Raw genomic sequence first — 26,347 nt, 5'->3', positions numbered from 1 at the left:
GAAGGTCCAGAGGTTTCCCAGTTCCATCATTTGATGGTGATGCAGTCACAAGTGACAAGGAGTAAACCATACTCTTATAGGAGGAACATGATTATTCAGGAATGTTGCCTGCAGTTTGGGTGTTAATTTATATGAATATTAGTTAACTATGAATAGCTATTTCTACTGTGAGCCTTGGTTTCTCCATTTGTTCCATGTAACACTTGGACAAAATTGTGTCTGAAGTTCTCTACATTTCTAAAGGTGTAGGATATACCAAGTAAATGATCTAGGTACTGTAGGTTAAATCTGGAATCTTAGCATGTGTAAGGTTGACATAGGAGGCTATCAAAACAATTTTCAATCCTTTTCCAATGCTTAAAATATTATATAATTTTCCTCACCACCACTACTATAATGTACTGGATGAGTTAACATGTTATGATTTCTTTCCAAGGTTTTGAAAGCTTGAGAGATAAATTATAACAAATAAAAAAATTCTATTTTTTCCATATTCTGTGTTACCCCATTCAGCAGCTGGTTGGTGTTTAGCATAACATATATTAAATATACATTATCCACATACACATATTTACATATATGCCTGTATGGTCATAGGTCACCAAAGCTTCTTGAAATTTACCCAATTCGTTTTTATTTTAATCAATTAATAAATACCCATATCTTTTGTATGCTTATGTTTCACAAAACCTTAATGTAACATCTTCCTCTTAAAAATAGTTGCTCTGAGTTGGGTGTGGTGATGCACTCTTGTAGTCCCAGCACTTAAGGCAGAGGAAGTATCATAACCTCCAGAACAATCAGAACAACTCACTACATAGTGAGTTCCAGTTAAGCCACAACTATATAGAGAGATCCTGCCTTAAAATAAAACAGAAGCTATTCTGGAAGACTTTAGTAATAGGGAGTTTACTGTGCAAATAATGGGTCCTATAGACCTAGAGAAAGGTGTCTCAGATCAAAATAAAAGACAATACAATGCTGTTTTATTACTACAGCTCTACAATATAGTTGAAATGTGGTATGGTAACCCCCTTTTGCATTATTCTTTTTACTTAGGATTTGGCTTCCTTGTCATTTTTAGAATCTTCCCTATCTATATACCTGTGTAGATGTGTGTACATGTTGGTGTTTTTTTTTTTTTTTGTGTGTGTGTGTGTGTGTGTGTGTGTGTGTGTGTGTGTGTATATAAAACAATATTAACCAAAGAAAAGGAGTTCATGAATTTGAGAGCAAATGAGGAACCATTGAGGAAATTGGAGGGAAAGGAAGAGTGGACATGTTGTAAGTAGAGCACACATGTACAAATATCTAAAGAAATTTGAAAAAAAAAACAAAAAGAGAACATTTTGGATATGTCTTGCTTAAATACGCTAGTCATAGCAAGTTTACTTTTACTTTCAAATCAGTTCATAGCTTCTCAGAGACATAATGCTGAGCTTAATTCTTGACCAATGAAAATTTCAAAACTCAGTGTTTTAAGGATACTATAAACACAAGTTAAATATGATCTGCAAAATACTTAACTGTCAGTAGAATAAAATAAGCAAAAGCAATGGTGATGGCTATATTAAGGTGAAAAGCTATTATTTTCCCGTTTATATTCCAAGTTCTGGATAATGTTACCAGTTGATCCATTTAGAAAATGATAACTTTCTTCTGAGTTGTTTTGAATCATGAAGCCCACCCAGAGAAATTGTGGAGTGCTGTTTCTTGAAGGGTAGCCACAAGAACTAAAATTCTGTGGGAACTTTAGAAACATGGTTCCAAAAATGTGGCTCCATCAAAATGGTGATAGCTGTCCCTTTCTATGTATGTGTTCTTTTCTTTATTCTTTCTTAATAAACAGGGGATGGAGAATTATCATGGGAACATTCTGATGGTGATATCTTCCGGCAACCTGCCAACAGAGAAGCAGTAAGTGTGATGAGCTTCAACATTTCCACACTCGACACTAGCTAGTCAAACTTTGTTTTCCCCATGGCTATTTATCTTTTATTCCAAAAGACCCATTTCTAGCATCAGTTTTATCCTTCCTCAGAAAACTTAAATGATGTCATTGCTAACCTGTAAACATTTATCATTGACCATTAGGGAAAGATCTGGAGCACAATGCAGCCATGACCTTCTGTTTAGGTCTGAAGTTGGGATGCTCTTAGAATGACCTGAGAAGTCTATATGTTCTCTCTAAGGAGGACAGTCACCATGACTATTCTCAACAGTGAAGACTTTCTGTGGCATTTTAATATAATCCACTTTATCCTTTCAGCCATATTCCTTAGAAACCTGAGACTTCTTGGTCATGTAGAAAGAAAATAAAAACTATTGTATTAGAATGTAATAATTATATAGTACCACATAGTATATACAATATTTTCATGGGTATATTATATATTACACATAATATTTTCATGTATATTACTATATATATATAGTAATAGTATATGTTTATTCAATTAACAAAATATACCATCTCTAAGAATGACTGTCTAAGAAGAGTTAATCAACCATCTTAAAATTTGAAAAGAAAATGTTCTAGCTCAAAGAATGAATCACATTTAAGGGACTTATAAAAGTGTTTCCAATGTACGACAGTGTTTGTCATTGTACACAAACAGGTGTTCACTGAATCCCCTGTGTAAGAACTATTCTCAAAACCCATTACAGCTTTGCTTTCAAAAGTTTAAATCAAATGAACACAAATTTTATCAATGTACGTTTGGCTATATATACCTAATCATTGGTATATAATAACATTGTCAGTAAGAATATAACAGAGTTTGACAAGATGGCTCAGCAGGCCTTGGCTGTCAAGCCTGAGTTCTATCTCCAGGGCCCACATGGTAAAAGGAGAGATCCAACTTAAGTTTCCCACCAACCTCCACACACAAACATACCATAGTACGCTGTAAACACACGCACTAAATAAGTAATAAGTTTAAAAAGTAAAGTTTTACCTAAATGTAGGAAAACAAAGAAAAACTCAGATATACTAAAACAAATGTAAAATTTGTATGTGCTTTTATAAAAAAATGTATAAATGAGAGCTATCTGAAAGAGCATATATCAATATGATAATAATAGTAATAAAGGGATAGAAATAGACATGAGGAAAAGCTGAATTTGACTTCTTTATGCTCTTGTTATTTCATGTTTTTCCACGGTAAGAATTCATTTTATAATAAATAAAATTAAGTGGTTTTGTAAAATCTTAGAAACTGGAAACAAAACAGTACACTAGGTTATAAAGCGGGTTATTTTCATAAATATGGCATAATGAAGGAATCTCAAAAGTTACTATTGAATGACAGTTGCAAACATCACCATGTCACTTAGGCTATGATTCACTGTCATCACAATGGCCAGTTTTGACTTGCACATCCTATCTTGCTAACACCATACCAAAAGCTTCGACAGTGATTGTGTATAATTTTGCATTGCCTTATTACTTGGTGGTATTGCTTTCTAAATATTACCATTTTAGATTCAGTGTACAATTGTCGCCAAGGTGAAAACCAGTGCATTGGCATCTCACAATAGCAAGATTTGTCTCACAAGAGAGACTGACTTCTCCCATTCAGGGAAAGATTTTCTCCATTCCACTCTGTCCGATTTAGAGTAAGATACTATACAGATCCTAACAAGGCGTGGTTGCAGTCTTAGTTTTTGGTGTTGTGGGTTTTCTCTTTTCTTCAATCCAACAAAATCTTTGTTTTTGTAAGAAGTTGAGAGCAACTGCATTAGTGGTTATCACTAAATGTCATTCAAACTTTAGTCCCAGTCACATTATTCTGCTTAGCTTCCACGGTAGATGTTATTCATTTTCTCTCCTTCTTTTATTCCATATATACTACTCTGAATCCCCTATATTGTCTATCAGCTTCACTATTCCTCCTAAACTTCAATCAGGGATGACTCAATCCAGGATTGTAGCAAGAGGAGCAAACATTTGGCAGTCATAGAACCACAATGGCCAGATGGTTCCACTTTATTATGAGTAAAGATTTCCCTTTGTTCTGAGGGGGATTGTTATTGTGGAATATGATTTGAATAATACATAGCATCTGTAGTAATGGAAAAGTATGTACCTGGGATATAGTAGGCACCCAATAAATATGCATGTGTTGAGTGAACGGGTATATAAGATAGAATAAAATATGTGGAAGATCGACTCTGAGTTTTACTCCCCATTAAATTTACAATCAGGCTAGTGCAAAGTTGGGTATATGCCTTAATTGGGGGTTTCCATTGGTATAATGAAGCACCACGACCAAAGCAATTTTGTTGATGAAAGGTTTTATTTCACTTACACACTTCCAGGTAACAGTCCATCAATGAAGTGAGTCAAGGCTAGAACTTAGACAGGCCAGCAACCTGGAGTCTAGACCTGATGCAGAGACCATGGAGAGATGCTGCTTACTGGCTTGTTCCTCATGGCTTGCTCAATCTGTTTTCTTATAGAACCCAGAAGCAACATCCCAGGGATAGCATCATCCACAATGGGCTGGGCCATTCCCCATCAATCACTAGTCAATAAAATACCCTGTAGGCATGTGTACATCCTGATCTTATGGAGGTAGTTTTTTCAGTTGACGTTCCGTCATCTCCAGTGACCCTAGCTTGTGTCTACTTGACATAAAACTGCCTAATACTTTATAGAAGCAATATGAAATAGATAAAAATCTATGTGTCAGTTGCTATGTGTACCTTGGAGTGCCCGCTGCCCTAACCCCAACTTGCCCTTGGGGGTTGGAGGTGAGATGGCAGTGAATCAACAGTATAGACTCTAGGATCTAAAAGCTGCTGCAAGCTCCTTTAATACCCTCCACCCATACCCCATTGGTCCCAAGAAAGCATGTATTCTAAACAGCAGTTCCTGATTGGCTGACATTGTCTGTGTCAGCAATCCTTTGTTTCTCAGGCAGTCCTCAATTAGGTACCCCCAAAGGAGATGCTTTTGTGGCTGAGTGGCCTCTGGTGTTTATGCAGAGGCTGCCACACTTTTCCTCCTACAGTCAGTCACATTGTCAGGGAAAAATGTCAATTTGTCCATTCTAATTGTCTATAAATTTACTGAAAGGTATAGACTTTGGGCTTCTTTAATTTCAGTGTAAGATGCTCTTATTTTTTAATTCTTATAATAAATCTAATTAAAATTTTTTTAAATGTTTTGGGAAAGACATTGGCCAAAAAGTTCTTCTAGCTAGGGACTGTTGGTTGACAGTGATTAGGATATAATGATTTTGATTATGTGGGCTGCATACATTCTGAAGACACCTTTCAAACCAAAATTTCTTTTATAGTTTCAGATCACTATACTTGCAATTATAAAAGATAATATGGAAAAATCCTATGTATCCTTTGCCCAGTTATATTCAATGGTATTATCTCACAAATCCATAAGAAAACATTTAGAACCAAAGATGCCCATTGAAAATTCTTTTTGGACCTTAAGGCTTTACATTTCTACCAATAAAATCATCCTATTTTAAAGATTTTATTTGTAGTTTCAATTATGTGTGTATTTATAAGCACATTATATGCATACATTCATACATACATACATACATACATACATACATACATGCATACATACATACGGGAAGGTACATGCACCTAAGTGCTATACCCATAGAAGCCAGAAGAGGTTATCAGAGATAGACCTGAAGTTACAGATGTTTATGAGCCACCAAACATGGGTTCTGTGAAGCCAAAATTAGATGCTCTGCAAAAGCAATATATTTTCTTAACTGAGGAGCCATCACTTCAGTACCCCCACACCATTATCCTTTCTTTAAAAATTCACTAATACATAACATTTTATCAGTTACTGGAGTACCCTGCAATATTTCAATAATGTATGCACTGTTACATGTTTAAATCATGTTAAACATATCTGTCTCCTCGTTTGTAATCTGTAGTCAAAGCTTTCAAAATTCTTTCTCCTAGATGAGTGCAGTGTGTATATCGTCACTGTTGTATATTATCAGTAGTGTGTCAGATCTTCTTCCTGCTGTCTAAGGAAGACTTAGGGCTCATCTTTGCCCCACACCTTCCTCCTTACTACTTTCCCCTGGTAACACACTCTGCACTCAATATACCTTTTAGTTTCTTTATATGCATGAGACCATGGAAACTCCTCATACTTTAAACACAAGAGCAAGGAAAGAAGGCGTTGCTGGAAGAGCATCTGCAGTAGAGAAGCTCATTCTAAATGGGAAAAAAAATTCTTCTAGATGGACCTCAAAAGTAAAACAGTGTCTTTAGACCTTCAAGTTAGTAAGTCAGAAGTACCAAAATACTGAGGAAAAACATCATATTTCTAGCAAACATTTTTTGCCTTTCTTCTCCTCCCAAGCAGCCTTTTTACAACTATTTTTAAAGATAAGCTCCAATTTCACTTACAAGTCCAAGGTCTTGATGCCTTTTCTTCTTTGCTCCAATTTACGAGGTCAGACTGGCTCCTGAACTTTTTTTATTTGGTCAGAGGACAGACTCCAAAACAGCCGTTCTACAAACCGTGAAGGTTATATTTAGGAAAATATATGTATATTTGCATGCAATAACAATAAATGAAAACAGAGCCTAGAAATGTGAAAGAAAGCAATGAAAGGTTGGAGGGAGGGAAGCAAAGGGAGAAATGCTACAATTATAATATAGTATCAAAGATTATAAAAAGTAAAAACATTCACACACCATCACCCCCTACCTCTTGCCCCAAATGAAAACCCTTTATGTTTATGATTCCCTACCTTGTGTTCACATTAGAGCATCTGTAGAAATCCTAAAATTCCTGATGCCCAGGCCTAACCTCAGACAAGTTATATCAGAAACTCTAGCAGTGACAACCAGTTCCTGGCATTTTTTTTACAGCTCCTTGGATAAGCTTTTACATGCAGTCAGTAGAGTTCTGTTTGTAAAGGTTGTTCTAGACACATCGCTGAAAGTCTTTCTGCTTGGAATACCTTTTATTCATTCCTCTCTCTCCTCTTTCTACTTCCTCTTTCTTCCTATCTCTTTTCGAAATACTCCCACTCCGACTCTATCCTCAAAACCTCAACCTGGTATTCTGAACATATTTTCATTACTTTCTGTCCTCCGATTCACTGCCTGCAAAATAAAAGACTGACAAGACAGATTAGTTCTCTTTATGCTGTGACAAATAGTGGACAGAAGCTACGTAGGAGGAAAGATTGACACGAAGTCTCAGGACAAATAAGTCTCTCATGGTAGAGAAGGCATGGTGGCTTGAGTGGATCAATTTGTAGTATTGGGACAGTGATTGGAGCTCTTCACAGGGCCTGGTCACAGCAAGATGGAGAGAACTGGACTTGAACAAGAGCCATGTCTAGTGACCCATCTCAAACAGACAGATCTCACATCTTAAAAGTTCCATAATCTCTCCAAAAACTAGCACCAGGCAAGGGCCAAGTGTGTAGACAAGACTGTGAAGACATTTCCGACTTCAGATGAATGTGTGTGGCCAAGCAGTCTACAATAGGCCCTCTGCTCAAAACATCGATGCTTCTGGCTTTGTTCCTGGGTTGCAACCTTTGCCCATACTACTCCTCAGTGCTAAAAAACAGTTTTGCATTTTTTGCTTGCCATTGTAAATCAGAGGACATCATGTACTTGCAACTTTTCCCAGGTCACTCACGGACCCTCTCTAATTGTATCGCTGTTGAACACCTTTCTTTCGGCAGCAGTGGATCACCCACCACTCAGACTTGCTTCTTCATGTTTCCTTGGCAAAATGTTGACAAACAACAGGAGGGAAAGAACAGCCTGTAATGGCCTTTGTGAAATGCAACCGATTATGGCAGAAAGAGACATATAAACCATTGTGGGAAGGAGAAATATTGGCCCTAAGAATCCCATCCGTGTGCATGATACCAAACTGGAGCAAGTTCTTGTTTGTGTGAACTGCTATGCAATGTACCAGAGTAAACTCGTAGATATAGAGGATAATATTTTTTTGTCAGAAGTCCAAAGGAGTCCTTTTATTCCAGTTTCTGTTCGCTTTTCCCTTTTCCCAAAGCAAATTTTTTCAAAAGATGTGCTTATGATACATAGCAAAATAAATTTGTCTCATGGAAGGTGTGGTCAAAGGATTTCCTAACTATCTAATTTTGTTTTCTCTATCAGTGAATATAAGGATCTTCCTTTTTTTACTGCCTGTGAAACCCTTTCATGGACTTTCCCTTCTTTACTCATAACACACGTCTCTACAACAGTGCATATTAATGCTCTAATCCTTAACGCTCCATTTTATTTAAGCCATCGCTTTCTGCCTGCACTCTACTTCAGCTCCAGAGAAAGAGAAGGAGACTAGTTGAGCTTATCGAGCCTTGGACTCTTGCTAAAAGAGTGATGGTTACTATATCAGTACCAAAAGACTATGCACTCCTTTTGGGAAAATACTTTTATTCACTGAACAGCTATGGATGCATACAGTCTAGATATTACACACTGTTCTCGACACCAGAGATACAGCAGTCAATGTCCTTGACTCTGTAGAACTTGGATCCCACAACTCTCCTGTATCAGTGAAGTGCTCTGCTGTGTGATCTCTACATTGCCTGCGTTTCCACACTCAGGATGCGTTGTCGAGACCCTTTTTGACTCCCAGGTTCTCCTCTTCCCCAGTTCACTTACGCATAACAGGGTTCAGTGCTTTGAAACAAACTTTTCGTTAAGTCATTTCTGGACTTAAGAAAAAAATCCCTCAAAGGCCTCTACACTCCCGCCTCTATCATTTACCAAATAAAGCACTTACCCCTTAGCTTGTCATTTAAAGTCCTCCATGATCTGGCTCCAACCCCCTTTTGGAATGTTATCCTTCAACTGTTCCCTTTTAAGGACTCTATGTTCTTTGCTACACCTTCTCAATTTGGAAACTTCTGCCTGGAATATTCCCCACAAACTGCCTGTTTAAAAAAAAGAAGAGTCTACCCACTGTTCATGGCCCAGGTCACAAACCCTCCCCAACAAACATCTCGCCTCATAATTTAAACACCACTTTGGACTTTTTTCTGTGACCTGTTACCTTCTCACTTGTATTGCAGACTAAGTCTTAAACAGGGAAACATGAGTCTCTTAGCAAGAAGGCCCGTTAGGCTTTGGGGCTGCTTTCTTCCCCAGGAGTTTCTCTGTGAATGTAGCACCATCTACAAAGGAGAGAGGAAAACCTCAGCAAACTGTCTGTGCTGCTTTCACACCGTGGCATCCTTACCTCTGTTGTTAAAAATCAAAGCCATTGAATTTTTGCTGCCGTATAGAACTCAATGCCTGCCCTCTCATTGTTGACATTTGTTTTGAACTTTTTTTCTTGTCCTTTATAGAGACATTCTTACCTCCGTTCCCCCTACGATCCTCCACCAAGCAGACAAGCCGGAGGTCTTCCCCGCTTTTCTGGGAGCAGAAGTCACCGGGGAGCTGTCATTGATTCTCAGCAAGCATCAGGGACCATTGTGCAGATCGTCATCAATAACAAGCACAAACATGGACAAGGTAAGGGGTAACCTCTTCAGCATGCCTTATCTTTAGAGAATGAACCTGGGACACAGAGCTTTATCCAATTTAAAAAACTTACATACTTACATGTGGATCACCTAATATGAAGTCTGCAAAGTGGTTATGAACAAGTGACTGGGGGTGACTTGTAGCACTTTCCCCATATGCACCCAGAGTGGTGTACACAAGTACCCTTTGTGCTTATGAGGGAGCCTCTAACACTTTCTCCATTGCCTCTGGGAGTTGGAGGTCATTTGGAAAAAAAATCTACTTTTTCAACAAACAGGACACCCAACATTCAAAACTAATCAGTGCCAAACACATCTGAAACTCTTCTCAATAGTTAAGTGTTAAACGTTAAGAGTTAAGTGTTAAGCTTTTCTCCTGGGACTCTTATTAAATATTCCTGGATCCAATCTTAGAGATTTGCTAATGAGGATCATGCTTCCAATTGAGCGGGCCAGTGAGATGTCCAGAAACCACGAAACTGAGCACCAGGACCCCTGAGCAGGTTAACACTGTAGTCCACTCAGCCATGAGTCTGGTTGCATAAGAATCCATATATGTTCATTGGTCCATTTTTCTCCCCTCCTGCCTCAAGTACCCCATATCCAAATGTGGAGGTGAGAAGAAGAGAAAGGCATAAATATTGACTGATTCTGAGTTTAAGTAGCCTGTCAATCAGTTTTTTTTGGAACCAAAGCCCAACTGGTTCCTTTTTGCATAACCACAAGCATGTTTTCTTTTCTTTAGAGAGAAAAATAAATCAAAAGGCAATTCTTTGAACAGGATAAAAGTAAATTATTAAACCAAATGAATGAATAACAGGGGGAAAACAATCTATTACAAAGAAGTCCTAGGATAAAGCCCAAAAGAGATGGTCAAGCCAAAGCTAGTTCATCACATCTGTTCCTAGTTAGATATAAATTTCAGATTATACATAAAATATCACTTTTTAAATCTACAGGCTAAAGAGAAAACTCCAAATGCAATTTAATAAAACAGTAGTTATTAATATGTATATTAATTTCTAACAATAGTTAAAATATGCATTATTGGCATGTGTTTGATTTGAAATGTATAGCCTTTAAGTTGCAAGGCTTTCTGATTCAACATTATGGAAGGAAGAGGAGTTAGGTAAAAATACAGTTGGAGTTTTCAATCCTAAATTACCCCCAGTAGATTCCCTTTGCCTCTGGAAGTATTGCAAACCTTAAAAAAAATGATTGAGGACAAAAATAGACTTTGAAAGCCTCATATAACATAATTTCCCTAAGAACTCTTCATTTTTCACAATAGAAGCTCATCCCTGACAGCCTTGGTGTCCTACAAAAGCCCTGGCTGCTTCGAATTTCTTTATCTGACACATTTATTTGGATACAGCCCTTCTCTTTTGACCTTTCTGTTAGAGTTCACTGAAGAAACTCTTGTCTTCACCTTAACGCCCAAACCCCAGCTGGATGATTCAAAATCGTCTTCTGGAATTTTGTCGGTGGGAGGAGGCAGCTTTCCCTTCTAAGGCTACAGTTTCTTCCACTGCAGAGTGTGGGATTCTGCTCAGTCTGGACTGTTCCCATTGTCCAAAGGTTTAGAAGGAAGACAACACTTTTAGCTATTGAACTCTTTTTTTTTTTTTTTTTTTTCGAGCTGGGGACCGAACTCAGGGCCTTATGCTTCCTAGGCAAGCGCCTACCACTGATCTAAATCCTCAACCCAGCTATTGAACTCTTTAAGAGTGTTATCTGCCCTGTGTTCCCTGAGTAAGGATCACACTTCACCTGAGCTCTCTCCATAATGACTGAGGTGCACGCTCTTAGACCTTTGTTAAAAATAACAAAAGAAAACCAAGGCTCCTCCATTTGAAACTTGAATCCTGCCAAAATGTACTTAAAGTCAACTCTGTACCCATTTACAAAATGTTCTAGGAAACCATGTTACTGTGTCAGAAGGTGAGAGAAGAGATAAGGGCGGAGAAAAAGAGCAATACATCCTGTCGGATTTCTGTGATTCCGTTCATAGCCCTGGGCCTCACTCTTTACTATCTATTGAGAATCGCTGTGCACTGGGATCTTCTCCAGCTTAGGTTCTTGGAAATCTTTACACAGATTGACCTGTTAGAGGGCCCAGTACTCAGCTAGTTCCTGCAAAGTACAATAAAAGACAGTCAACATCGTTCATATTCTTTAATGTAACCCAGTGGACTTGATGAGAAAGAAATAGCCCAGTGATTCATCCTGAGTCTGTGTTGCAGCCAAATCAGTCAGTTCCTAGAAACGCCCCATCTGGGAATATGTCTTCCCCCAGCCCTGCCCAAAGCAATCCACCCTACCCTAGAGATAACGTTGATCAAGATGCCGACAGGTCTCCTTGGGTGTGATGAGGTGATGGAAATAATAAAAGACACACCCAGACCCAAATACTGCTTGCTCTACCCACAGTCTCTGCCTTTTTAGAAATGGAGAAGATCCATTCTCAGACATCTCCATTCACATCACTGCCTGTCCATTTATTTTCCTGAAACGTAGCTCCAAAAGGCTGACATACATGGAACGATGTTCTTTGTCCCTTTTCCTAAATATATTCCCTCTGCCTATAGCCCAGATGCATGCTCTTTCAAGGTATTTCAGAAAACTTTGAGTTAATGACTATACTTCCCCTCAACAACTGCCTCAGAGGCAAAAGATATCTGTCTGTAAGGCAAATACTTACTTGCTATAGCCACATTTCTACCATAGCTACCAATGGGAAACTTTGAAAAATCTCTAGAGATTAAAGACAAAATGTCACCACCTCACAAGTTACCTGACACATGCGTGGTCTTTTCCTCTCAGTCTTGTCTTACCATCACTCTTCCTGTACCAAAACATATTTTGGCAATATTGAACCTGATGCCCATCCATCTCTATGAGTAAGTTAACTCCTCATAACATTTGATATTCTGACTAGATTTGATTCAGTATTTACACGAAATTGGCCCTTTGGAAAGAGAAGTATTTTTTGCTTCTAGCCCTCCTAGATAGCAAATCTCTTTGGGAAATACCCAGAAGTCCGACTATTTAAACCACACACATTTTCTGTGGCACTCAAGATATTAAAATACTACATTCTACTTAAGATTCTTTGTCAGATGTTCAAGACAAATAGAACTCCATTTTAATGTATTCATTCCTTACATAGCCCCATTGAAAAACTATTTGCAGTTTGCACACTATTATTCAGACTATTCATAAGCATCCAGAGGCTGCTGCAGATGCACATAGACTCAGACAGTGCTATGGTAGGAGACTATCCCTGTAAATGCACCTTCTTGCCCAGAACAAAGGATGTTGGACATTTTTAAGAATATGTGAGTAGTGCTCTAAACCTAGTAATTCGTCTTCACTCTCTACTCCTGTTTTCTCTTCCAGTGTGTGTTTCCAATGGAAAGACCTATTCTCACGGAGAATCCTGGCATCCAAATCTACGAGCTTTTGGCATTGTGGAATGTGTTCTATGCACTTGTAATGTCACCAAGCAAGAATGTAAGAAAATCCACTGCCCCAATCGATACCCCTGCAAGTATCCTCAAAAATTAGATGGAAAGTGCTGCAAGGTGTGCCCAGGTAAAAAGGCAAAAGGTGCATTGGCTGGAGGCCCTGCCTTTGGTTGAATGAGATTCATACGTAGTCCTATTCAGTCTTCTTTGTGCATCACAGCTATAAATGACCTGTCATATAGTTCTAACGATAATAGTTCTAGCAAGAATGAACTTCATCCTTTCCTCTTCTGAGACACTGATGGTTGCTTTGAAGGAATTAACTACTCAGAGTTTCTTTTGTCTACAACCTCAAACACATGCCAAATTGCTTAACTCGTTCTGGCTTTTCTAAATTCGAGCATTTACTGTTGCAGACCATTATCACTGTTTTAGGGAAAGTCACATCGTTCACGTTTTAAATCACTGACTAACTCACTTCAAGACATAATCCAGTTCTCTTTTACAGATGAGATATGCATGAGTTACAGTGGAGAGAAATTAGGTTCTGATCCAAATCTAAGGTCATTATATGACCTTGAAAATACATCAAATCCATATGTATCAAACCCCATTTGAAAAATTAAAAAGTTTATTACTGTGCTCCATAATTATATTTTAATTTGCAATTTATTTTTAAAATTTTTGAGACATGGCATCTGTATATATTTATGGGGGTACAGTACGTTAATTCAACATTTATATGGTATAATTATCAAATCAGGATAATTATCATTCTCTCTTCTCTGATCTTAAACACTAGACTCTTCTAGTCATTTTAAATTTTGTCATCAATTGGTTTTGTTGTTATGGTAACTCCACTGTGCTATAGAAATAATTCATTCTATTGGTATCTTAGGATCTATTATCTAACTTCTATCTCCCCTTTACCACCTTCCAACACTAAAATCTTATATTACTCCTTCGTTAATGACAAGAACAGTAAAGTGTATAAACTGACTTTCCCGGAGTCGTGAAACTAATTGAGAATACAATGAAGATGTCAAACCCAGGTCACTTCCAGCCCATTGTCTTTTCTACTTGAAAATGTTACTCATCTATTCTAAACACAAATTATTAAAATGGTGGTTTTTAAGACATGAGCTAAATAAAAAATTACCATCTATTGTATTGGCATTGTAACTTTGGCTTGCTACAGCTTTCCTGTGTGATCTAGAACAAGCACCTTCACCTTTATGAGCCTCCATTTCTTTTTCTTCAAATTGAGATGGTTAAAGCAAGTGACTTCCTACAGCCACCACCACCACCCCTCAATTCCAGAATCCCACTATCAGTGAATTAGCCATTCAAAGGCACATGAATTTATCATTTCTTAGGCCTTCTGAAAAGAATTTATGTAAATACAAGTAGAAAACAAACACTTTTTTTTAAATGCAGATAGATCATGTATCCCTTCCATTAAGCACAGTTCCTGCCTAGCAGGCAAACACGCATTCAATACATGAGTATCTTCATGTGAGCCAATGATTCTGGAAATTGTCTGTACATTGGAAAAACCCAGGGGGTTTCTAATAATACCTGTGCCTCATCTCCAGAGCTTGCAATCTAATCAATTTGAATTGTGGCATGGGTTTGGACCCCCTTTTTCGTTCCTCGGGCTCCTTTGATATACAGAAAAGTTTCAGGACAATTTCTGTCTGCTCACAGTGGCTCATGGTCTTGTCCTTGAAAGATGTGGTTGGTGGCACAGCAGTACCTAGGAGATAATTATAAAAACTGACTCCCAGGCCTCTGCCTGTTCTACATCCAAACCAACAGTTAAGATCATCAAGTGATTCTACTTGAAGTATAGTATAGTTTGGGAAGGGATGATATAAGGTAACTCTAATGGCCTTCATCTTCCATGGTGAAAGTCACAGGGACAGGATGTGGATATATAAAGGACAAGAGATAACCAATAGTAGAGAACTTAGCATCTAAAATTCAGGTGGGAGCATGCTTATTAGGGGTAGGCAGGGAGCATATTCTAGAAATGATATGGATATCAGGGCCACCCAAACATGGTGACTTATTGTCACTTCAAAGTCATAAATCTTTATGTCAGTTGAAATCCCCAATTTCTTGGGCCGAATATCCAACATATTCATATCCAACTTAAAGGATAATCTATGATAAAAAAATCAATAATTACCTTAATACTGAAGATAAGGTATTCCAATTTGATTCTTTTATTTTCAGACAAAAAAATCTGATTTCACACTGTGCTTAGGATTTTATTCATATCAGTATTTGAAATGAAAGGAGAAAATTGGAACTGAGCATGCATTAGTTTAAAAAATAATTTCCCTCTCAGGTTGGCTGTGTTTTTAAAACATCCCGATAAGCAATTCCACCTCTGAGAAAGTAAATGGAGACACATAAAGGTCTAAAAGCCAGGATTTTTGGTGCAGTGTTATTTATAATAATGAAAACTTGACAATGATCAGAAAATTCACTCATAAGGGAATGGCTAAATTATGGTATAAGTACACTGTGGAAAATTATACAGGCATTAAAATCATTGTAGACCAAGACTGCTGATGTGGAAATACTAAGTTAAAAAGCAAGCTACAAAAATAAGTGTATTATACTTAATTTTGTGTTTAAGAAAGAGTTTGTCTGTGTTTAGATTTTTTTAAAGCCTGGAAGGGGCTATGACAGAATGTTTACAGAGATCATCTTTGAATAACTGACTTATGAAGTATTCCTATTTTCTTCTTTCACTTGTATTTTTAAAAATTTCAATAACAAACATGTAATACTTTCATCACTTGAAAACATAATAAAAGTTGTTGTTTTAAAAACCACCTTCCAGAATTCCAATTGTCAATATATTATACAATCTGACTGACTGAATTTTGTTTCCCCTGACGAACTATTTTTACTGTTTTCCATCCTAATTGGATATGTTCAGATAGCATATCCATCGGCATCATGGAAAGAGAGAGTTCCAAGCTCATTCTATGTACTTTTCTCTCTCTGAGCCAGACCTGGGTTTGTGCACTTTAAATCACTCCTAGGGATCATATTGCCCAAGAGACACTGTCTGCATGGCCAGGCACCTGTACAGAAATTCAGCACTGGCAAAGCATTAAGGAGTATGTCTTGTGATCACCTTAAAAAACACATGTTAAGTGTCTACTGCATGGAAATACAAACACTGAAGAATAAGGAGTGAACAAGACAGGCAAAGGCTATGGCCTGGTTCTTGCTTTGTTATGGAGAAGAAACACAGTGAAACCAAATCAAAAACATAATTTTAGCAGGTGATGGGGACTGTGAGGGGAAATGGCGCAAGATCAGGAGATGGTGAATAGTGGGGAAAAAAGTGTTTTCAAGACAGTAGTCAGGGAAGGCTTCTCTGAAAATGTGATGTTCAAATAGACTCCTGGATGACAGGCAAGGGTCCACAAACAGAAATAACATACCACCAGGGACCTCTTAAATTAATGGCACATGATCTAGAGAACAATGGACAAAGCAGCGAAAGAAAAAGAATATTGTTTTGGTAGGGAAGAAAGAAATGAAGTTCACTGGTGACCAAGCCTAACATTTCATCCTAACAAATGATAGCAGGCTCCATCAGCAACAAACACGGGCCAAGCAAGGTAAATGATGTAAGTTCTGCCTCTCTTCTATGGCTCTGCCAGAGGCCAGCCTTCCTGTTCATGTCCATATCCACCTCCTGGATTGACTAAGACATACACCTCCTACAGGTTTCCCAACTCACTTCCCATACCCCAGGTCCTGCTGCCCTGATACCCGGAATTCTTTACACACTTCTTTTGGATTTGATCCTTAAATGCCCTTGTCATGACACAAAAACTTCCCTGATCTGAGATAACACATCTTTATCTGTCATCACCACCTCCCAAAATAATGGTATCTAAGTTTCTTAGTTCTAGATGGCGCAGGATAGTGTTCTCATGGGGAATGGACATGGCCAGCAATCACTCCAATTGTGGCACGGTTCGCTGAGAAGGAGATGAGAGTAGACAAGCATGGAGGTGAGGTGCCTTGACATGGCAAGTGTGAAAAGTGCAAGATGTTCTCGAATACATCTGTCTAAGGACAAAATTTGCCTCTTTTAGGGTCTTCCAGTTTCAACTTGGGCTGAGTTGCTACTGGGGTTTGTGGTTTGTGAATTTCTTCAGTTGTGTAAGTGCAGATCTCAGGAGCGGTTGGTGCTTCTAAATGACTCGTTTGGATACTGAGAAAACTTTGAGCATATGACTTCTAGTGACATCATGGGTTGGGTTACGTGTGTCAGTTACATTCATAGCCAAATTATGATAAACTCAGTCCTCCTTGTAAAGGTGACAATTGAATTCCTAGAAGTCCCCTTCCTTCCACTGAAAACTGAGAGCACACAGACCTTAATTATCTAACATCACCAAAAAAAAAAAAAAAAAAAAAAAAAAAAAAAAACCTTGCCTGCCAAGTAATCAAATGGCTAAAAAGAAAGAGACAGGGAGAAAGGAAGCTTGCTTCTAAGGATAATCCACAAAGTGAACGATCCAAATTGGAACTGTCAAGAGATCACAGTGGTTTTGTCTTTCCAGTGCCAAATGGTGGGAGGTGGAGGTATAGAAGAAAATCGAGTCCAAAAGAGACATACAATAGCAATTTGATCACAATGTCCAGTCCAATCTGTCTGATTAGACAACAGTCAACGTGAACCACAGATGCCCCAAGCATTCAACCCTTAAGTGGTTTCATCAGTGACAGTTCAGCTATTCTGATAGATGTCTTCCATACAGTCTCAAAGTTTTTATGGTGTGTAAGGTTTTTTCTTCATTGTTATTTGAGTCATACACTTTGAATACACACCTAACAAAGGAACAACTTACTAATAATCAACCAGAGGAACACATATTTTTTGATATGTGGCTTGGGCAAAGGGCAGTATCGTGTGAAATGTCAAGTATTATGGGGCTGGTGACTTTCTTTATTCCTGGGAGCTGAAGTTCAACTGTTTGGTAGACATAGGATATGATCCACACACAGATGGTGGATTTGACCAATTTTTTGTGTATCTCCCAACCGTTCCTTTGACATAGCATACACATGACTAATCTGACATCTAGATTTTGGCACTGGTGCTGATCCGGTATTATCATTCCTCTTACAAACAAATCAAAGAGCATTCAGAAATGTCAAGCCAATTTGGATGGATATGTTGGGCAAGTATATGCACATAAGTGAGTGTCATGAGTGTTTTCTAAGTATACAGAAATGATGTCAGAGAAGCTATCCAAAGCCCTCTGTCAGCCTGTTTCCTGGGCCTCTCTTAGCAACATGGGGCTGGACAGAACACGATTTTACTCTGGTATGGAAAATTCAATTCCCCCTTAAGTACCTAAAAAATGTATACCTGGCTAAAGTATTCCTCTTCACTGGAGTCCACTTCTCTCAGTGACTGTTGTAGGGAGATCCAGCTCAGTGTGTGGGTATACCCTACACAGCCACAGATTCTGTCATCACTTGAACTCATGAGAGGTTAAATGTGTCTCAGTGATTTGATGGCTGCTAACAGATCAGCTGGAGCTGAGTTAGTGAGGTAAATCTGGAAACCTCGGTTCTGTAAAAATGTTCCTGTTGATTGTTTACTCCTGATCAGTGTCAGCGATTTTAGGCTAAACACAGAAATTCATTTCTAGTTTTTAAAAAAAATCTATGCCAAACCTCTACTTGCTTCCTGGTTCCAGAAGAACCTCCAAGTCAAAACTTTGACAGCAAAGGTTCCTTTTGTGGAGAAGAAACCATGCCTGTATATGAGGCTGTGCTCGTGGAGGATGGAGAGACAACCAGAAAAGTAGCACTGGAGACCGAGAAACCACCTCAAGTAGAGGTTCACGTTTGGACTATTCGAAAGGGTGAGCAAAACAGCACTGAGTTTGTGTTTTTAAGTATAGCCGAGAAAGGAGGAGTCACCTTAATTTTGCTTCAACATGTTCCTATGTTTGGGTCAGAAGTTATCCTGTTGCTTAGAAACTGGCAGATGTCTAGCTAGATATTATACTTTCAAATTTAACACAGCCTGTGCTAAAGATTAACAATTAACTCTTCAGACTCCCAAGGTTCTCTTTTTCACAGCACCAAAATCCGAAGGAGGGACTCTTTCTTCTTCTGGTAACAAAGGCTTTTGCTTTCATTCAATTTTTCAATAACAGATACATTCTCTCCTATACATCTTATTCTACTATTTTCATTTTTATCACTTCTAAGGAGAAAAGCATGTAGTTCAACTTTGACCAACATATCTTTTCTAATTTCATTTTTAAGTTTTAGTTAGGTTGTAAAGTAGCAGGTTCTCATACATAGTTTGTTAGTTCGTTATTTTGTTTGACCCTTCCCATTTCCTTAACAAGCTTCGACAGACTCCTTCGCTCCTGGTATTTCCCCTTCCGCTTTCATATTAAATGCTATTACACTCCGTATATCTCTCCCTTAAAGCCTTTTTTCTTCTAGCTTCCCAACATCAACACACATGCTTACTCTCACACAAAAAATGCATATATGTACAAATTAGAAGGTAGAATCTGTATAAGGAAGAGCACATCCTGTTTTTCTCTTTCTGGATGCATATCATAATCATTGAGCCAATTTGCTTTATTTTGCCTTGGTTCTATTTTTATATCAAATACCTAAGCTCTACCACCAGAGTTTATTTTGTTGTTCTGAGCAAGGCACGTGCATCAATCAGTATATTTCCTTAAGTCCTCAAAGTGGTTCTAATCTGTAGCCAACATTGTAAACTAATAAACTTGCAGGCTACCTTTCCAATACAAGGCTCAAGAAACAGGAGAACCCATCCTTCCAGTGTGAAATTCTGTCTGTGGAATTACACCATGCACTCTGGATTAAGACAAATTTAAAACATCCTTCCTACTTTCAAAAAGATTATGGTCTTGGGCTCACTGTGTAAAGAAGTTTCGGTGACAAGCCTGATGAATTTAGTTCCATCCCTGAAGTCACGTGGTGGGACTGAATCCCACAAGTAAATTATCCTCTGACACTCACATGTGTGGTGTGGTGTGGTACACAAGTGCCTACACACACACACACACACACACACACACACACACACACACACACACACACACACACACACACTGAAAAGATTATAGTCTAACTCAAAACAATCCTGTCATGATATCCAGTTGCCTTTCCAATTCTTCACAGAAGCCTCCACAACAACCAATAAACCAATATTCTTTTTAATACTCAATGTGCTCCTACATCTATCTATTCACACCGCCATGCTGTATAGACAAAACTAGTGCTGATCTAGGTCAAGGTTTTCTGGAATCTAAGGGTAAGCCTAAGATTTTACTTGGACAATAAGATATATCCTTTATCTGTCAAACCTACCTCCTTTCCAAGGCTCAAGAGTATTCAAATATCCAGGAATAGTGGCATGTACCTTTAACCTTATTACTTGAGAGGCAAAGGCAAGTGGATCTCTGTAAATTCAAGGGCAGCATGATCTACACAGTCCTAAGTCAGTCAGGGAGAGCTACAAAGTAAACTCCTATCTCAAAAAAGCAACAATAATAACCAATGTTCAAATATGTATATGCTTCAGCATCCTGCACAGAATTGTACTAAGGTGATGCTAGCTAGTCTTTCTCTAGAGATGAGACTATAGTAGGCCTTGGATACATTATAAAAATTTCCTGATTAAGGCAGAAACTTGTGATACTAACGCAAGTGGTACTTGGATCCCACTTTAAGAACTACTGCTATAATTTTTACTGCATATTTTCTCTTTCCTTTTTTCCCCCAACAACCTTGCCTTTTCTCCCCATCCATTAGAAAGCATGATAGGATGCACATATACCTGTCAGTTGTGTTGCTTTTGCCTTTATAGCTAGCAATGCTGATTTTCTACCTTTAATTTCATGGCATGTCTGTTTACTAGTCACCTGGGACTAAGAACTGGCCTCCTGGTTTCTCAAGCAGTGATGCCAGCCACATATCCTTTACCCCACTAACATACACGTGGCTCACAATTTGCCAGTAGAACATGTCAGTAACCTCTACTTATACTGAAAGGGGCTTTATGCTTCGTGGACACTGCAAAACCCAAGTTCTGTCTCCTTTCTTTGCTGTTGACCCCTGAGTTCAGGGGAGCTGGTGACATGTTGCTTCTTAACTTCTTGGCTGGCTTCAGCTATTTACTTGCGTCTAATAGAAACTATGTATGCAAAGTTGAAACTGTGGGCTGATGCCTCAGAACTCTACCCCTTACCATTTGTTTAGGTTTTGTTTGTTGGGAGAAGAAGCCTACAGTAATTATGACTATTTCCCAAAGGAAAAATTGGCTCTTCTGTGTGAATTCAGGAATGGGGGTAGCTTCTCCATTTATGCAAATAATATGCCTGTGATCCTGCTACTGGCTTTTTATTATTTAGCCATGAGGGCAGCCTAGTGGTTTGGCAAGAACTTGTCTACCCAAATTATGGCCAAAGGCAAAATTTCTAATACTGCCTCTGGCTACAGAAGCTCCAACCAGTGCTCATGCTTTTGGTAGGCAGGAGTCCCATGGTCAGAAGTACTACCTTCCTTATCTCCAGTCCCAGGGGAAGCTAAAGAAAGACCAGTGTGCCAAGGAAACAAATGGAGTCAATTAAAATCCCTAAACTGTCCAAGTTCCTGGTTATACATTACAGCCTAGCTCAATACTCCTAAGACCCAGTAATGAGATTCTGCTCAGCCTGGGCAGAAAAGAGGGTCTTTGCTTCCAAAAAGTGATAGAAAATATTTCATCACCTGTTCTCCTTTGTGCTTGGTCCTAGGCATTCTCCAGCACTTCAACATTGAGAAGATTTCCAAGGAGATGTTTGGGGAGCTCCATCATTTCAAGCTGGTGACTCGAACCACCATGAGTAAGTGGTACCTCCTTTTATTCTTTGCTGGAAACCACCTCTATTTTTTAAATGTAGTATAGCCATACATAAAGTACTTCTGAATTCTCAGTGAACATAAAGAATGCTCAGTGTCAACATTAAAGAATGTTTTATTTCTTTTTTGGAAGACCAAGTAGCCAATAAAGTGTCTGAGTGCAAACTGGAAAAGCTTTGACATGAATAAAAAGTGTGGTATAGTCCACATACAACTATTTCAGCTCAATGATTCTTACATGTCTTTAGTAAAACTGATAAATCAAGGCACAAGAGGATAGAAGGAAGCTTTACAATATTTCAGGTATGATATAGTTGTAAAGTCTTAGTATCTGGAAGGTTATGTTCTCTGAGGATGAGGAAGAGAGACAGAGAAAGAATCCCCATCAGTTCTATGTCACAGCAAAGCTCTCTGACTCTTTCAGAACTACCACTAGGTGCTCATGTTTCTCTAAAAGCATCTAGGCATTCAAGCAGACTTGTAGCTCTCCCACTTTCTACACTAGATGGAGCTTAGGGACTAGATTCTGCAGGGCGCTAGGGTGGGGATGGGTGGGGAGCACTTCTAATGGAATAAAAAGCACCAGATTTCTATCCACAGGGAATTTCTAATGGGCAAGACAGAACAGGCACAGGCCTTTCTTCGGTGTGAATTAGAATAGCTTCGAGGAGTTAAATTCCTAAGTGCTCAGGGGAATCTGCAAAGAACAATGAGACTAGAGCCAGGTGGGCTTAGTCGAGGAAGGCTTCGGGGAGGAGGTGCTTTTTGAAAGAAAAGGGCGTGACTGGGCAACAGGTCAAGAAATCAGTCCAGGGTGAAGGTGCAGCCTAAGAGAAGATTCAGGCAGGAGCAAACAAGAACTGTGGGTGGGGGTGAGGAATGATCATCAAGGCTGCAAAGTGTGCAATGAAGATGAAAAGAGTTGGTATAAAGCAGTCACAAGGCTTAGAAGAAGCCACTGAAAAGTGCACATACAAAGCAAGTAACATTGGGAGTTGCTACACAATATGATCAACACAATGATATCAATGTAGTGCTCCGGGCTTTTTAATACATTTAAGAAGCCCCAACCTTGGTGAATCCATGCTTTGAAGAGCCTTGTTTGCAATGCTAAGGCATTAGATTTGACCTCTGGTATAAAGCTCGGCACTGGAGGTGAGTAAGCAGGTAAATGGTATACTTCCATCTGGCTTTTAGAAAGAGGGATTTGCTGTGTGGAGTGGGGTGCACCATTTAGTGACAGTTGTTGAAAGTCTGAATTAAGAGGTTCTCACACTCTATGGTCTGTGAGACAAGGGAGGATAGATCACCATGAGAAATATTTCTAAAACTATGTCAACAGATATGTGTCACAGGGAGGAGGGAATTATTTTATAATGGCTCCAGTATTAATAACTTTATAGACTGGGTAGAGAGTAATGCCATTCACCAAGGAAAAACTAATGAATGAGTAGATATTGGTGAAAAAGGACCTCTGCTTGGAATGTATTTTGATCAGGATGCCTGAAAACTACCTAGAAATGGCATCGGTAAGGTCTTCTGTATGTCTTTTGAAAGAGCAATAGAAATTAAAATGAACAGTATGAGAATTTGAATGTGGGAGTTAGGAAATCCCTATGAGGGAGTAAGGGATAAAAGAGACAGAGATTAGGGGCCAGGGAGCAATGGCATGACTTTCAAAATAACTATTTCTCCATAGAACACATTACAGTTTGCGTTGTGAGCAAGCCACTGGATTAGGCTCCAGAGGACTTCGAAGCTTGATTTAGATATAACCTGTACCCATAGTGATTAGAATTGCAGATAGGGAATGGAAGTAGGTACTGTGTGTCCCAAACGTTGTACAATCTAAAGGAACGTGGTAGTGAAATGATTCAATGGGGTCACCCGGGGACGCAGAACCCAGCCCAATGCGTTCGCATAATGTGCCTGTATAGCCCGACACATAGTAAGGCTTTGGTAATATTGCCTTTCTTTGTCTTTTACATTTCTACTGAGGCATGAAGAATAGGGAGAATTTAAGGAGAAATAAGCAGGATGGTCAAGTCTCAATGGGCAGGCAGTATATTCTCATGTGAGTGGGGAAAGCACAGAGGTTCAAATCAGGCTTAGGGTGGAAAGGAGTTTCCTGACCTCAGGCTCAGAGTTCCCCAGATTTCATCACCATGAAGAGAAGAATAAAAAGAAAACTGAGGCTCTACTGCGAATCAGCAGGCAAATAGAAGCAATAGTGCCAAGGTAAGAGTGGAAAGGGCTGTGCCAGTATGAGAGTGGAACACTAGAAGCAGCCATAGGCTGGCATTTCAGGGTGCCAAGGACACCTAAGGACATGTAGATATAGAAGAAAATGACGAGTTGTTGACAAAGAAAGAGAATAGCAGGGGGAAATAATGATAAATAATCAAGTAACCCAAACCATTACACAGGGCCGAAGAAAGCAAGCTGTGATCCAGTAATTCAGTGGCTATTGCTGTCCACAGCCATTTCTTTAAACGTGGTGTGAAGTGAGCCACTTATAGGGCAAGCCAGCAGACTGTATTTTATAAATGCCGAGTACACCATAAAAGTTCTAAACACTGGGGATGGATTTGGTTTGACAGTTAAAGAGTGTAAACTGATCTTCGAGAAGATTTAAGTACAGTTCCCAGTACCCACATCAGGATAGTTCACAACATCTACTCCAGGAGGGGTCTGGTACTAATGAACCCTGCGGGCACCTGCACTCACATGCATGTATCACCCCCACCCCAAAAACACACTAAATAAATCCTTTAATAAAAGCCTTCTAAGCATAGTACTTAGGAGTTGCTCGTGGGAGAACAGTTGCATCTCATTGAGGGCTATCTTTCAAATGTATGGATTCAAGTGAAAACTCCATTTCTTATTTCCTGTCTCTATCTGAGAAACGTATCTGTGGGAGGTGCTTTTCTTTTTATGAAACCACCTGTCTTTCATATTTAAAATGTCCAGGGAGGGCTACAAGGATGTGAGAATGAGTGATGGGAACTGGTTGCATTCCTAGGTAGTTCCGGTTTAACCTTACGCATCCCTGACCATTCTGTGTTTGCCTTTTAGACCAGTGGAAGATTTTCGCTGAAGGAGAAGCTCAGCTCAGCCAGATGTGCTCAAGTCGGGTGTGCAGAACAGAACTGGAAGATTTGGTCCAGGTTTTGTACCTGGAGAGACCTGAAAAGGACCACTGTTAGACAAAACAGCCAGGATGGAATAGTATCAATCAAGGAAACCCAAGCTGCAGCTGGACTGCCGGCTTACTTTACCTAAGTCAACAGTGCTCCAAAACCCCACAGTCAACCTCAGTCAAATTATCCAGTCACAGCATACCTTGTTCCTCTGTGTGCAGCGGTGTGCCAGCCCTCAAACATCTCCTGTAAAGAGAATAGAGGAGTCTTTAATGGTTTCTGGGGGGAGGGATAGGACTTTGTGGTACAGCTCTATTTTCTCTGAGAATCACATTTATTTGCAGGTTAAAGTAGAAAAGAAAACCACTTTTAGGGATTCTATGTAGAAAGTCACAAGAGAGAGAGAGAAATTGCTGAGTTTGAGTTGGATCATGCCAAACAAATTTGTGTGAAATACTTTTTGAATGTTCAAGTGTCTTCCCTACTTTAAAAATGTTATTCAGTTGGTGGTCGAACAGTCAGGTGATTACGGAGCACATACCTAGCATATGTGGAGCCCTAGGTTCTAGTCTCAGAACTGACAAAAAAACTTTCTATCCTCATATCTCATGTACACACATACGAACACACACACATGCATGCGTGCGCAAGTACACACACACACACACACACACACACACACACACACACACACACACACAGCACATGGAACTGCCTTTCTTTCTGGCTCCTAAACACCTTTGAGGTTGTTGGTATCCAGGGAAACGAACTAAAAATGTATGCAAAAACTCTGCCCTCAAGCCTTTGAGGCAGGTTTTAAGAAATCAGCCATAGTCCTAGAGTGAAGAATGCCATTTTTGGGTCTTGTTTCCTTCGAAGTGCTAAATTCATTTTGCCTAGTAATATTGCTTCTCTTTTCTTATCTGAACCTATGGCACCCCCATTATAAAGGTAGAATTTGGAGAACTCCTCAGAAACTAAATTTATTCCAAACAAAATGACAATAGAAGAATATAACTGATAAAAAATAAAATAGTCCATTTTTTGTTTTAGTTTTACAGCTCTAAATCTAACTGGTTAATAGGCTAATGATGCTCACTAATTTTCTTGAGGCAATAGTCACCTAGGCAGACACTTTAGGTTGACACTTTTATTCTAAAAGCCTTTTTAAGGGTAATTTCCTACTTTGATTATAGGAGTTGAAATGTAACTTTTCAAAGAGGCTCAATCCTTACGAGCTTCTCAACATCAGTTCTTCTGTTAAGTGCTACTG

At 39.0% G+C, this 26,347-nt stretch overlaps 1 protein-coding gene across 2 annotated transcripts in view; it reads left to right on the top strand.

The window, feature by feature from the left end:
- The window catches only part of Chrdl1 (chordin like 1), a 100,355-nt gene extending 74,734 nt beyond the window's left edge, over nt 1–25,621 (top strand). For both annotated transcript variants that reach the window (XM_032890224.1, XM_032890225.1), the window contains exons 7-12: nt 1,850–1,917; nt 9,342–9,510; nt 12,921–13,115; nt 18,736–18,903; nt 21,829–21,918; nt 25,010–25,621. In XM_032890224.1, the coding sequence (XP_032746115.1) occupies nt 1,850–1,917; nt 9,342–9,510; nt 12,921–13,115; nt 18,736–18,903; nt 21,829–21,918; nt 25,010–25,140 (821 nt within the window). In that variant the 3' untranslated portion in view covers nt 25,141–25,621. The remainder of the gene's footprint in view (nt 1–1,849; nt 1,918–9,341; nt 9,511–12,920; nt 13,116–18,735; nt 18,904–21,828; nt 21,919–25,009) is intronic.
- The last annotated feature ends 726 nt before the right edge of the window (nt 25,622–26,347 follow it).

This window comes from Rattus rattus, chromosome X (genome assembly GCF_011064425.1).
Source record: "Rattus rattus isolate New Zealand chromosome X, Rrattus_CSIRO_v1, whole genome shotgun sequence".
NCBI lineage: Eukaryota > Metazoa > Chordata > Mammalia > Rodentia > Muridae > Rattus > Rattus rattus.
Note: the sequence above shows the minus strand (reverse complement) of the source record. Positions and strands in the feature narration are given on the sequence as shown.